The 14,305-nt window shown below is 41.2% G+C and overlaps 1 protein-coding gene across 1 annotated transcript in view; it reads right to left on the bottom strand.

Moving 5' to 3' along the window:
* DNAH14 (dynein axonemal heavy chain 14) overlaps nt 1-14,305 on the bottom strand; it is a 343,434-nt gene that overhangs the window by 194,794 nt on the left and 134,335 nt on the right. The window contains exons 22-26 of the mRNA XM_084979196.1: nt 12,691-12,812; nt 5,097-5,268; nt 1,694-1,798; nt 1,487-1,605; nt 621-695 (exon numbers count right to left, since the gene is read on the bottom strand). Coding sequence (XP_084835322.1) covers nt 621-695; nt 1,487-1,605; nt 1,694-1,798; nt 5,097-5,268; nt 12,691-12,812 — 593 coding nt within the window. The remainder of the gene's footprint in view (nt 1-620; nt 696-1,486; nt 1,606-1,693; nt 1,799-5,096; nt 5,269-12,690; nt 12,813-14,305) is intronic.

Genomic DNA, 14,305 nt, shown 5'->3' with positions numbered 1-14,305 from the left:
AATCTGCTCTGCTATCCAGAGACCTTGTATTGGTATTTGGAATAATATTAATAAATGTAGATGCTAAAACTTAAAGACCAATAGCCTTTCTATAAACAATAGTAAATAATTAGACATGTGGAAGGCTGGTATAGTCAAATTTAATTATTCACATTCTGAGGCTCTTTCTTCATTCGAAACAAACAGCAATGACAGATCAAAATAGAGAATAGGAGAACATTAAAACTAAAGCAAGTAAACAATACCAGGAAGCCAAAGTGGGACAGAAATGCCAAGGAGTGGAGTAGGCTGCACCTGGAAGCCTCCTGGGCAGTGGGGCTTTTGAAAGCAGGCAGAAATGGACAGCACTTCTGGTTCTGGCCAGTTTCCAGACACTTATGAATTTTAAAGTACACAAAAACTGAATGTTGTCCATGAGTACATTCTCAAACTGACATTTACACTGTAAAAATGATTATTTTCCATTTAGTCATGTTCCATCACGTTCTATCAAAACCCATTTCATAAAAGACTTTACTCAATGTATTTCTTCGGATGCTTCTCACTTATACTAGTAGATAATTAACCAAGCTTAAATATATTTATAAAATATAAATTTAGGATCTGAAAATTGTACTTACTTTTTTACCACATCAAACATGCTTTTCTCTACATGTACCAGCCACTGTTCCACACCACTTCTTAAACGGATTCTCCTATAATTTTTTCAAAAATAACATTATGAAGAATTATTTTTATTACTTATGTTTCACTCTTTTGCTAAGTCTGTAGGCTACGTTTTCTACAATTATAATTTCATGGGCCAAAGGACTATATAATTCAATAATATCTTTTGGTTTTTCTAGATTTAAATTAGAAAAGTATGCAGAAAACATTATCAGGTATCACCTAGACTTACACAATTCTGACATCAGAACAAGGAATTTGCAAAGTTAAGGGGATCCAGTAAAATATGAATTTCCAAAATAGATAAATTATACTACAAAGCATTTTTAGAATCCTTAGTGAATGTTTTATACAGCAAGCCTAGGTCGGTGTCCCGTGAGGGATTTTGTAAATGGGAAAGCCTGGGCAAAGCATTTTTTAATCAACTCATATTAGGAGCCACATGCCAAAGGCAGGTGAGCCCTGATAAGTGGTGGGAAATTGGACCAGCGTAATGGAAGAACCTAGCTTATTACAATTGCCTGGGAGCCTTCCATGATAACACCAGAGGTCAGTGGAAGCAGCAGTGGGCATTGCATCAACAACCCTAAACAAATAGCAAATTTCCTTTCTATTTATGTTTGTATAATGCAACCTTGCGTTGGCTTACAGGATATATTAATAAACACAGAGACGGAAATGTAAAACCCTACCAAGTTATCTTTGAAGAAATAGTGTGCTTAGCAAACTTCTATGAAATGTCAGAAATTTTCAAGCAAAGGTTTTAAACAGCAAAGTTTTACAGAGTCTAAAGGCTTAGTTTATAACATAGATATCATACTTGGGCAGCACGAGAGTCTCTCCTTCAGCAGATATGAGCATTATCACAGCAGGAGGGCCAACTTCTTGTTTCCCTATGAATAACTGTTTCACATTTTCAAAACATTTCCCAAGATGAGGCTGCAGACCAGACACAAATGCCAATGACATTATAAAATTCTAACCTGGTTGGGAAATAATTTTGCTGAGCAGAGAATAATGATATTACCTGTACAGACTCGGGATTTTGGCTATCAGCTAGAATATCAAGAAGTTCGGCATTGCTAAGAAAATAAAATCTTGGGAAAATCATTCTTTTAGTTTCAAGATAGTCCTGTCCGGAGTCAAAAGAAACACAATTCAGAGTTTAATCATGATATGAATTATATCATCATTTGGGCTGATATGTTCACACACAAATTGCATTATTAAAGTTGCAGTATGCATAGCACTAACAGTCAAAAAAATATTCTGTGCTCAGTGAAAGCTATACTTAAATTGCTGAAAAAAATTAATAAACCAAAACTAAGGCAATTGAAAACCAAAACAAAAAAAGTCCTACCCTTACACATATGCGCACACACACATATTGTTGGTCATTGATAAAGCATTGTATTTTAGCATTATCAGCATTGCTTTCCCATACAACTTTGGGCTCTTCCCTATCTTCTTAGAGAATAAGCTGTCATTTTATCAGGTCACCTGACATTCTACTGTACAGAGAGTTCCTATATTTCCACCTCTCCCTACAACTTAGCTGCATTCACACCAGTCTTAACTCTTTTCCTTCTTCTCAGAGGGAGAAATACTCATTCACTAAAGCAAGTGAGCCATCCTTGCTTTATTAACTGCTCTCCCATATCTTCAATGTCTTTGCTACTATAGGCAACCCTCTTAAATTCTCTCATTATATATATATATGGTATATATAGAAACAGTCTCTCTTTGTTCTTCTCTAGCTACTATTTTTCCTACTTTCTCTCCACTCCACATTCAATGGTCTTAAAAAGATAGTCTCTAAACTCAAAATCTTTTTTTTTTCTTTTTGTCTTTTTGCCTTTTCTTGAGCCACTCCCTCAGCATATGGAGATTCCCAGGTGAGGGGTCCAATTGGAGCTACAGCCGCCAGCCTACACCAGAGCCACAACAATGCTGGATCTGAGCCGCATCTGCAACCTACACCATAGCTCACGGCAATGCCAGATCCTTAATCCACTGAGCGAGGCCAGGGATTGAACCCGCAACCTCATGGTTCCTAGTCTGATTCGTCAACCACTGCGCCACGACGGGAACTCCTAAACTCAAAATCTTTACTCATCTCTCACTCATTCTCAGGCTCTGCCATCCAGCCCCCACTCTTACCAAATTTCTTGAAAGCGTTTCAGTCTTCATGTTACAACTTCTAAAGCATTTGACTTTGTTGACTCTGCCCTTCATTTTGACTTCTGGGGTTTCACTCATGCCCCCTTCAAGACCCTTTGTCCCTGACACTTTAATGCTCACACTTCTGAGCTCCATTCTCAGCACTCTTCCTACCTATTATGCTCTTCTCGAGCTGTTTGATATATATTCACTGGTTCTTTGGCTCAGATCACTTCCCTCTGTATACCCAGTTCCTGACTGAAGATGTTCACTTGACTGTCCCCTAAGTTCTAGATTTACAATATGTACAAAACTTCCTCGTTTCCACACAAGCCTCCTCCTCCTCTAGTTCCTATCTCTGTAGTATGATCATCGTCCACCTCACAGGCCAAGTGAGAAATCTAGGCATAATCCTGGACCTCTTTCTTTTATCCTCTGATGACCTAGCCGAAGCTCCTGGCTCCACTTCTATTCCACCCCACCATGGTCTTCCTTTGGTCCCCCACTATTTCTAGTCTTTAAATTGGTTTCTTTATATCTATTCCCAATGGCCTCAAATCTATATATACACTCTATCCTTCCTTCCAGGGACATAATGCTAAATTAAATCATTTCATTCTCACACTTAAAATCCTTCAGTGGCTACTCAATAAAGTCAAAATTCAATGTAATATCCAAGGCCTTTCATCATCTATTCCTTGCTTTCCTGGAGAATCTCATCTTTCCCCACTTTTACCTTTGCCACCTATGTTCCACCTGCACCATCTTGTTTCCAACTCCAGAACACACCAGACTTGCTCATGGCACCATATCTGTACCATACTTGCTCATGCCTCCATATCTGTACTTACCCCCTTGTCTGGCGTGCTCTTGCTACCCTCTATCCCCACCCCCACCTCTTTTAACTGGCAAACTCATACCCTTCTTTTAAGAGCTAGGTTGGAAGTTCTCTTGCGGCACAGTGGGTTAAGGATCCCAGAGGCTAGGGCCACTGCTGTGGCTTGGGTTGGATCGTTGGCCCAGGAACTTCCATGTGCCATGGGCATGGCAAAACAAAACAAAACAAAACAAAAAGCAATTATCATTTTCCTCAGGTTGGAGTAATTTCTCCTCTTTGACAGGTCATAGCATCCAACCTATCATAGTATATATCACACACTGTACTATCTCTTTACTTTTTTGTTTCCTGTAAGGGATTTTGTATTTGTGGTGAATATGTCTTTTATCTTTGTAGTCCCAGCATTTAGCCTCAGTGCCTGGTATAAAGTAGGTGCTCAGTACATGAATAAATAGAAAATTACTGGTTGGTAATGATGGCCAAAGATATGCTGGAATAACCAATGCTTGCTTATTATGATAGCAAAGGGTCTTCTGAGGCAGTGAGCTCTCCAGAGGCTACAGCTGCCATAGTGAGTATTCTGGAGGGGTAACCCCACAACGACTGAGATTTACGTTCCACAATGAAAAGAGATGACTTCCAGGAAAAAACTTGATTTATGAAGTGAATGTGTTCACCGCAAATCTCAAATATGAAAACCCATTTTTAAAAATATGTATGTCCAGCTGACATTTTAATATTTTAGAAATGTAAAAATATGTGAATCAATAATTTAATTTACATAATCACCAAAATAGTCAACTTTTGCTGATTTTATCAATTTACTAGTAGTGGTCCTAATATAGATAACATTCATTATTAAGTACTTTGTGCCACTTCTTATGCTTTAAATTCATTATCTATTTTAAAACAAAGTCCCTATCATGATTCCCGGTTTAAAGATAAGGAAACCTAAGCACTCCAAAATCTGATACTTTGCTTAAGGTCATTTAGCTTGATCCATCCACCTTTCTCTTCCTTTTAATAGTATTTTCATAGCCTAAAGATGGTGGGAGTTTGAAATATTGTTGGCAGCTATAAAATCTGGAGTTCCCATCATGGCTCAGCGAAAACAAATCTGACTAGCATCCTTGAGGATGCAGGATCGATCCCTGGCCTCGTTTGGTGGTCATTGGGCATTGCTGTGAGCTATGGTGGAGGTCACAGATGCGGCTTGGATCTGGTATTGCTGTGGCTGTGGTGTAGGCCAATGGGTACAGCTCCAATTCGACCCCTAGCCTGGGAACCTCCACATGTCACAGGTGCAGCTCTAAAAAGAACCCCCCCCCCAAAAAAAAAGAAGAAAATTTGCATTGGAATTAGTTTCTGTAGTGCATTACAGTACATTTTGTAGATTAAATGATTCTCCTCTTTAGGATTGCTATAGTTTTACCTCAAGACTTTTCTTTATATATTCAAGGTGTACATTGCAATTCTGCAGAATTTCAAGGACTCCTGTAGAGGTGATTATTCGCAAAGCGTCCAGTTTGTTTTGTATTTTTAACGTTATTTCTCTCCACATGGTAATTACTTGAGAGAAGAGTTTTGCTTCTGCTGGGAGCTGGCTTTAGAAAGAAAATAAGAGAAAATGTTACTTTTTGAAGGGACTGTAATCTAGATTCATTTGCCACGGAATATTGTTCAACTTACAAAAGGTACTTTATTTTTGCTGATCAATTATTAATTGAAGATATTTTTGAATGTCTACTAAAGCGATGTATTTGGTAAGGAATATTAGCATAAGTTAGGTAGAATCCATCATTTAACAAGATTATGTTAGAGATACATAATAGATATATACCACATTCTACACAAAGGAAGCAGAAGTCATCTGTGTCCTACCAAATGTAATAAAACAAAGGGCTCCTGAAAATCTAGAAAGGAAATGGGATAGAGAGAGACGCTTGGAGAAGAAGATATTGGATCTGGATTTTAAAGAAGGAATAGGGCCTTCACGTGAAGAAAACCACGGAGAGAGCACTGTTGTGTATAAATAAATCCAAATTCTGCCACTAACGATCTCCTCTTCGAGGGCAGGGAAATGCAAAGCAGGGCCAGCCTCAGTACAGAAGTGTTCTTTACAGAATATCATCATTATCTTCTCCCCTTGGAAAGGGAAGCGAACCCCACATGCGGCCCGGGGACTCACTGACAGATTCATGGGAGTTTCCTTACTGCTGCTGTTGGAGTTGAAGCAGGGAAGGATTTTCAAAGACTGTGGGATCGAGTGCCTTCGCTTCTTCCCTCACCTGTACTTCCCATTCCCATCCTACGCCAGCTCCAGCTGGACTCAAGCTCCTCATGGCTTGGAAGTGGACGCAGAGAAGAAACAAAAGGGAAAGCCTTTAAAAAAAATTCAGCCGATGTTACTTTTAATTCTCTTTTACCTCGTACGTGTCAGGCAAGTGACCCACAGATACACCGCTGAGGTCTTTAGCGTCCCGACGGGAGCTTCTGCGCTGTGCCCTTGCCTGGCTCCCTCCAGCTGAACTCTCAGAACCATTCCTCGCTATTGCTTCCACGGTATGTTTCTGCCGTGCCCTTGCTCTGGCCAGCAACCACTGGAAATCTTTCAAGACGGAAACGTGTACTGTGTCTCTGAGGTAGGATTTCTCAACTTCAACACTGGAGCCAAATAATTCTTTGTTGGGGGTGGGTTGCTTTTCTTTGCAGCGTATGCTGTTTTTAACATCCTCTAGTCATTGGACCCATCCCTCCGCCTCAGCTGTGACAACCAAAAATGTATCCAGACATGGCCAGATATCCCCTAAAGGGCAAAATCACTTCTGGTTGAGAACTACTGGTGGAAGGTAATTGGGAATTCTTTTTTTTTTTTTTAAGTATAGTTGGCTTACAGTACTGTTATTAGTTTCAGATGTACAACATAGTGATTCAATATTTTTATAGATTTTATTCCATTAAAAGTTATTAGAAAAGAATGGCAATAATTTTCTTATTTTCTGATATTGGTGCTGTACAATATATTCTTGTGGCTTATTTATTTTATACATAGTAACTTGTTGTCTCTTAATCTCCTACCTGTATCTTTCCCTTCCACACTCTCTCTACTCAGCAGTAAGCACTAGTTTCTTCCATGAGTCTCTGTTTTCTTATATTCATTCAAAATATATTTTGGTTTTTGGATTCCACATATAAGTGACAACAGAGTATCTGTCTTTCTCTGACTCATTACACTAATGCGTCCATAATGCTCCCTGGGTCCATCTACATTATTGCAAATGACAGAATTTCCTTAATGTCCACCCACAGGTGATGGAGAAACACAACGTGGTGATTCATACAACAGAATATTATTTGGCGTTAAAAAGGAAAAATCCTGACACATGTTGGATTCACAAGAAGGATGAATGTTGAGAACATTATAGTCAGTGAAATAAACCAGACACAAATCCCGTCTGATTCCACTGATAGGAGGGCCCTAGACAAGACATATTCATGGAGAACAAGTAGATGATGGGGCTGGGGGAGGAGAGGAGGCATAGTGTTCAATGAGGAAGAATTTCAGATTTGAAAAATGTAAAAGTCTGGCGACAGAGGGTGGGGATGGTTGACCAAATGTGAATGCGGTTTACATCACTGAACTGTACACTTAAAAGTAGTTAAAATGGCAAATCTGGAGTTCCCATCGTGGCGAAGTGGTTAACGAATCCGACTAGGAACCATGAGGTTGAGGGTTCGATCCCTGGCCTTGCTCAGTGGGTTAAGGATCGGGCATTGCCATGAGCTGTGGTGTAGGTTGCAGACGCGGCTCGGATCCCGCGTTGCTGTGGCTCTGGTGTAGGCCAGAGGCTACAGCTCCGATTCAACCCCTAGCCTGGGAATTTCCATATGCCGCGAGAGCAGCCCAAGAAATGGCACAAAGACAAAAAAAATAAAAATAAAATAAAATGGCAAATCTTAGGTTAAGTATACTTTACCACAGTTAAAAAAAAAAAAAAAAAAAAAAGGAATATCCGCTGTGGCACTGTGGGTTAAGAATCCAACTGCAGCAGTGTATGTCGCAGCTGCGCACAGATTCAGTTTTTCCTTCTCTTTCATTTCTAGTCTTAGCATGTTGTGCTCGGAAAAGATGCTTGATATGATTTCTATTTTCTTAAATTTACCGAGGCTTCATTTGTGGCCCAGAATGTGATGTATCCTAGAGAACTAAGATGTACCCTCCACGTACCCTTGAGAAGAACGTGTATTCTGCTGCTATTGGATGGAATATTCTATAAATACCTATTAAGTCCATCTGGTCTAACGCATCATTTAAGGCCTATGTTTCCTTGTTGATTTTCTGTCTGGATGATCTGTCCACTGCTGTAAGTGGGGTGTTAAAGTCCCCCACTACTACTGCATTACTGTCCTCATTTCTTTTCATTCTTTTTCTTTATTCTGTTCCGCATCAGTGATTTCAGACTGGTGGAAGATGAGTCTGCCTTCCACCCTGCTTATTCGTCTTTCTGCTACTGGTTCCTTCTAGCGAATTCTTTATTTCGGTTATTGTGTTTTTCATTTTCTCCTTGCTTGATCTTCAATTTTTCTAGGTGTTCAACATTTCCTGTTATTTCTCCATCTTGGCCTCCGGTTTTTCTCTGAGACTTCAGATCATCTCTGCTATCATTGCTCTGAAGTCTTTTACATGTAGATTGCTTGTCTCCAGTTCACTTAGCTGCTTTTCTAGGGTTTTGTCTTGTTCTTTGTCTGGCTCATATTTCTGCCTTTTCATTTTGTGTAGCTTTTTGTGTGGTCTCCTTTTTGCAGGCTATAGGGCTGTAGCCTCTCTTGCTTCTGGTATCTGCCCCCTTGTGGGTGAAGTTGATACAGGGGCATGTGGCAGGTGTCCTTACGGGAGGGGCTGGTGCCTGCCCACTGGTAGGTGGAGCTGGTTCCTGTCCCTCTGGTGGGCAGAGCTGTGTTTCCAACCTGTTATTTGACCTGGGGCTTCTCAGCCCTTATGGTTGGGGCCAGATTTTCCCAAAAGGGCAGCCTCCAGGGGAGCACTGATGATTAGTCCCTGGGACCCCTACCTCCAATGTCCTATCTCCAGATTGAGCCATGGCTGCCCCTTCCTTTCCCAGGAGACCCTCCAAAACCTGTACGTAGGTCTGACCCAGATTCTTATGGAGTCCCTGCTTTGTCCTGGACCTAATGCACATGAAATCCTGCATTCGCCCTCAAAGAACAGAGTCTCTGTTCCCCTAGTCCTGTAGAGCCCTATGCACAAGCCCAATGGCCTTCAATGCCAAATGCTCCAGGAGCTCCTTCTCCCAACACCAGACCCTAGACTGGGTAACCTGACCTGGGGTTCTGAACTCTCCTAACAGTGGAAGAGCATCTGCATATTAGTTATTTTCCAGTCTGTGGGTCACCCATCTGGTGGGTATGAGATTGCTTATATCATGACAGCGCCCCCCTACTGTCTTGCTGTGGCTTCTTGTCTTTGGGTGTAGGGCATCTTTCTGATAGTTTCCAGTCTATTTTGTTGATGGTTGTTCAGCAGTTAGTTGCAATTTTGGTGTTTTCATGAGAGAAGGTGAGCCTGAGTCTTTCTACTTCTCCATATTCTACCTCGCCACTGGTTCTTTTTTATATTTTCTAGTTCTTTGTTAAAGCTTTCTCTGTACTCATCTATTCTTTTCCCTAATGCAGTTAGCATCCTTATTACTAATGCTTTAAACCTTTATTTGCTAAAGTATTTACTCTTGTTTCATTAGCTGTTTTTTCAGGGTTTTTCCTCTTGTTCTTTCAACTGAGTCACTCCTCTGTCTTCTCATTTTAACTTGACTTTCTCTGTCTCTATTAAATTATATAGAATAGTTACCAACTGCTTTCTTGAAGGGGTGTCTTTGTATGGGAGCATCCATATACTGCCTGTGTGCCTAGTGGCTTTAGTGGGAGAACTGGATCTGGCATGAGCATGAGCCACATCTTGGCCCAGGGTGTGGTGGCAGCTATCACCTTGGTAAGAGGTGGGACTGGAGATACAGGGGCTAGAGTCAGAGCTGGGGCCTCTCCCCTGCTCAGCGTCAACACCACCCTACTGGCAGTGGGGCGGGGTCCCAAGCTGCTGGAGTGGAAGCCCTAAGGGTCCACGGTGGCTCCATTCACTGTAAGCTGTGCTCTCCTCTCTTCCAGTATTGGCGTCCTTGCTCCAGAGAGGAGAAGTGCTGAAGCAAGAGGGCTGGAGTGGGTGCTTGCCATGGATCTGTGTGCAGGCTGTGGCAGCTCCAGCCCCAGCCCCAGTCCAACACTGCTTTTGATATACTGTCCTCCTAAGTGCCAGAAATGGCTGCTCCTACCTTATTCAGAGGCCATTCCAGGTCCAGCCTGGCTCAGTTCCTTCCAACTGGGCTCCCCTCTTGGCCACAGCAGCCCTCACCCTAGAGTGTGGAGCTGCACAGCAAAGGAAGCAGGAGAAGAGCAGGCACTCAGCTCAGATTGGGGCATGTGCCAGGGCAGTTGTGGGAAGCTGGCCAGAGTCCAGTGACGTTTCAATCTCTTTTCTCTACCTTGTTTCAGGAGCAAGAAGTATGTGTGCACTATTCGTGAACGGCGTCTGGATTTCTCACAGCCCTCCTGTCAGTCGCACTGTTTTTCTAAGCATCCAAGAGAACTCATCTTCCTGATGTCAGGCCCCGGGTCTAGGGTGCCCGATATGTGGCTCAAACCACTCACTCCCCAGGGAGATTCCTCTCCTGTTCTGTGTCCCCTTCTAGGAGCACATGTCTTGACCTGATCACTTCTCTTCCCTTCCTACCCAATTTGTTGGATCTTTCTTACAGCCTTTGTTGTAGAAGTCTTTCTTTCAGTCTTCAGTTATTTTCAGTGATAATTGCTCCATGTGTTAGATGTACTTTTGATGCGTTAGTGGGGGGATTTCTGTGTTCTCCTACTCTGTCATCTTGATCTCCCATTTGATAACCATGTATTCCTGCACTCCTCTGTTCTGCTATTAAAGGCTGACTCAAATTCTCCAGAGAAAAGGCGAGTCATAATTTCTAATGCCCCAAACTCCAGGGGCATATATGTGGAGCCCAATCGAGAGCCCTCCCCTTAGTATCCCATTCCTCATCTTGGGGACTAAAATTTTTTACAGCTTGGCAAAAATCCTCTTAGGGAGAGACTTCAAATTCCCCTTCCATTTGGCACCATCCGGATGTCTCTGGGAGGGTCTAGTGCAACTCAGAGTTAATTGGGAGCGAGGTAAATGGCATAGCATCCTATACTCTCACAAATTTCCCTTAAACAATTCTTTCCTCCAATGAGATTCTGCTGTGTAGTACCGGGAGCTGTATCTGATCATTGGTGATGGAACATGATGGAGGATAAGGTGAAAAAAACTATGTATATGGATGTATGGTTGGGTCACTTTGCTGTGCAGCACAAATGGACAGAACATGGTAAATCAACTAGAATAAAATTTTTCTAAAAAAGAATTCTCTAATGAATCTATCTTCACCTTCCTCTTCTTCAAATTCTTCTCCTGGGCTCATCCTCCTTTTACATTAAAGGGAGGTCCATGTTAGACCCGTTTTTTCCTTTTCTTTACAATTACTGCATAGAAGCCCTTCAGCATCCTTTAATTAAAAGCCCCCTTTCTAACCTCATAGCAAATCCTATAAAAGAATAACTTGGTGATATTTTGAACTTCCTTACCTAGGACTCATACCTCTCTATCAATTAATAAACCTTATTAGAAAGTAGGGTTAGGTTTGACTTGAAGGCACTAAATTGTTGTAGTCATAAAGCACATATTCCTTAGGTATGTGGTTTCACCTCTGAGAACTATCTGAATAACGATAAATAGAAGAATCCAAAACATTCACATGACAAGAAATATATATGTCATAACAAAATAGGCAGTTAGCATCTGTAAAATTCTTCTTCTTCTTTTTTTTTTTTTTTTTTTTAGGGCCGCACCCATGGCATATGGAGGTTCCCAGGCTAGGGGTCAAACTAGAACTGCAGCTGCTGGCCAAAGTGATGCTGGATCCAAGCCATGTTTGTGACCTACACCACAACTCATGGCAACGCCGGATCCCCGACCCACTGAATGAGGCCAGGGATCAAACCCACACCCTCATGGATACTAGTCGGATTCACATCCACTGTGCCACAATGAGAACTCCCTCTGTTGTAAAATTCTAATAGCTCTCCTTTCCCACTAAAATAAAGTTCAAAATAGTTGACCTATTGTCAAAGTCGTCTTCTTATCTGCTCTCATATGCCTTACAAATACCCTTCCCATGCCTCCTACCTTATTTCACAATGGCTCATAGACTAACTTGTGTGATTTACTGTCACTAGTTTAGATTCTGCCCAGATAGCACATATGCCTCAAGTACTCTTAAGAGCTATTACTTTAAAAAGAGACAAATTAATTTGAATGCTTACATATAAAAGGTAGAATGGCAAACAACTGTGAGGGCCTCTATTCACATGGTTCAAAGTAAGATCATCACTAATGTAGAAATACTATTAAAAACTATTATTCACATCAAAACCACACCAATATTCCAGAAAAAGACACACAGTATTGTGGCTTAAGGATTATAATGACATATTTGTCGCTTATCTCCCAGTACTTAACAGTTCTATATTGATAATTGATAAGTAAGGTTTTTTATTTTTATTTTTTGAGTTCTCTTGTAGCACAGTGGGTTCAGGGTCCATCATTGTCACTGCAGCAGCTGGGGTTACAGCTGTGGTGCAAGTTCCATCCCTGCCCCAGAAAATTCTATATGCCGCCGGGGCCAGAAAAAAAGAGGGGGAGAGAAGCAAGGCTTTTAAAATAAAGATGATACTTGGAATCTTTTATGAAAGAAAAAAATATGTAATAAGGATTTGGTGGATTACACCCCTATGCATACAGATAGAATTGTTTAAGTCTTCCTTGAGGAAATGACTTCTCAAAAGATTAGAGGAAACAAATTACCTACCATACATTTTCACCTGTATGTGGAATCATTTAAGTTTTTTACCTTTTTATTTCTGTAGAACGAAAGATTGGTTCAAGATAAAGCCAATTTCTTTGGCACTTCATCCATTCCTCAAGAATGTACGAGAAGAGAGTCAAGGTTTGATCCCACTGATCTGCAAGATCCTACAATGATAAAAATTCACACACATACAAATCTAAAGGTATATCTATAATTGCTTTATACAAGTCATATGATAGAAATTGAAATAGAGGGTGATATCCCTCACAGAAAAAAGTAATTATAAGAGAAGGTCATATAAATGAATATTAATCTACTTACGTAGAGTTTTAGGAGAGGTTTAAGTTATCCTATTCATCCAATTTTCTGTCTTACTGTGCGGCATACATTTTTTTGCATGCATATTCTTTCATTCCTTTCCTTACACATTTTTGCACATATGTATGTGTATAATAGTATCATTAAAAGTTTACATAAATACAACCATAATATACACATTGTTCTGGAGTTCTCTTATGGTCCAGTGGGTTAAAGGATCTAGCGTTGCCATTGCAGCAGCTTGGGTCACTGCTGTGGTGCAGGTTCACTCCCTGACCCAGGAACTTCTACATGCTGCAGGCATGGCTTTAAAAAAAAAAAAAAAAAGATTTGGAGTTTCCGTTGTGGCTCAGCGGTTAATGAACCTGATTAGTACCCATGAGGACACAGGTTTGATCTCTGGCCCCGTTCAGTGGGTTAAGGAGCTGGTGTTGCCATGAGCTGTGCTGCAGGTTGTAGATGCAACTTGGATCCCGTATTGTTGTGGCTGTGGTACAGGCCGGCAGCTGCAGCTCCAGCTCCAATTCGATCCCTAGCCTGGAACTTCCACACGCTGCACCTGCGGCCCTAAAAAACAAAAACCAGACAAACAAAAAAAACCCAGGTTTATCATTAGGGGTTTTCCTTTTAAGATGTGTTAGGGAAGACAAGAGGTGCATTTAGTCTAGGACTAATTATTCCACATTACTCTGGCATAATCCTTTTAAGTGCTCTATCTAATTAATGCTCATGAGCTGTAAGATTGTTTTACTGTAGTGGCTGGATGTGGGTATTATTCCCAGCCCTTATGAATGGTTCTCTGTAATTCTCTAAAGAGGCCATTTCCCTGGTTTCTAGTCGTTTTCTCACATTCACATGCTAGGGATTGGGTGTGCTGAATACTTGACTAGCAACCTTCCACGGCTGTCGGAAGTCCTCTTTCTCTTCGGCTGTGTCCTCCCTGGTAATTTATCCTGTACTCTGGCCTCCTTTGGCTTCTCAGGTCTTTCAACAGCATCTCATGATATCAAGGAGTCTACCAACCTCTGGTTGGATTTCTCCCCTCTCCTCCAACCACGGTATGGAAACTCAAGGCAGTAAGTTAGGGCAATGACAGGGCTCACCTCGTTTGTTTCCCATCTCTCAGGGATCCTTGTCTTTCAATGCCTCATGTCCACTGTCCTAAAAACCATTGACTGATGGGGTTTTTTTAACTTGGGTGTTACAGGCAAAACTGTCTATCTGGTCCCTATAACCCATCTTGCTTAGAAGTAGAAATGTATGTGTGTGTGTGTGTGTGTGTGTGTGTGTCTGCATGCATGTGCTGTTCTTTTCAACTTGAGTATTCCTACTTTATTAT

This window comes from Sus scrofa, chromosome 10 (genome assembly GCF_054392235.1).
Source record: "Sus scrofa isolate SSC_HxYL_T2T_F1_AM1 chromosome 10, Sscrofa_HxYL_maternal_Yorkshire_Landrace_v2.0, whole genome shotgun sequence".
Lineage (NCBI taxonomy): Eukaryota > Metazoa > Chordata > Mammalia > Artiodactyla > Suidae > Sus > Sus scrofa.
The sequence above is the reverse complement of the archived record's forward strand: the minus strand, read 5'-3'. Positions and strand labels throughout refer to the sequence as shown.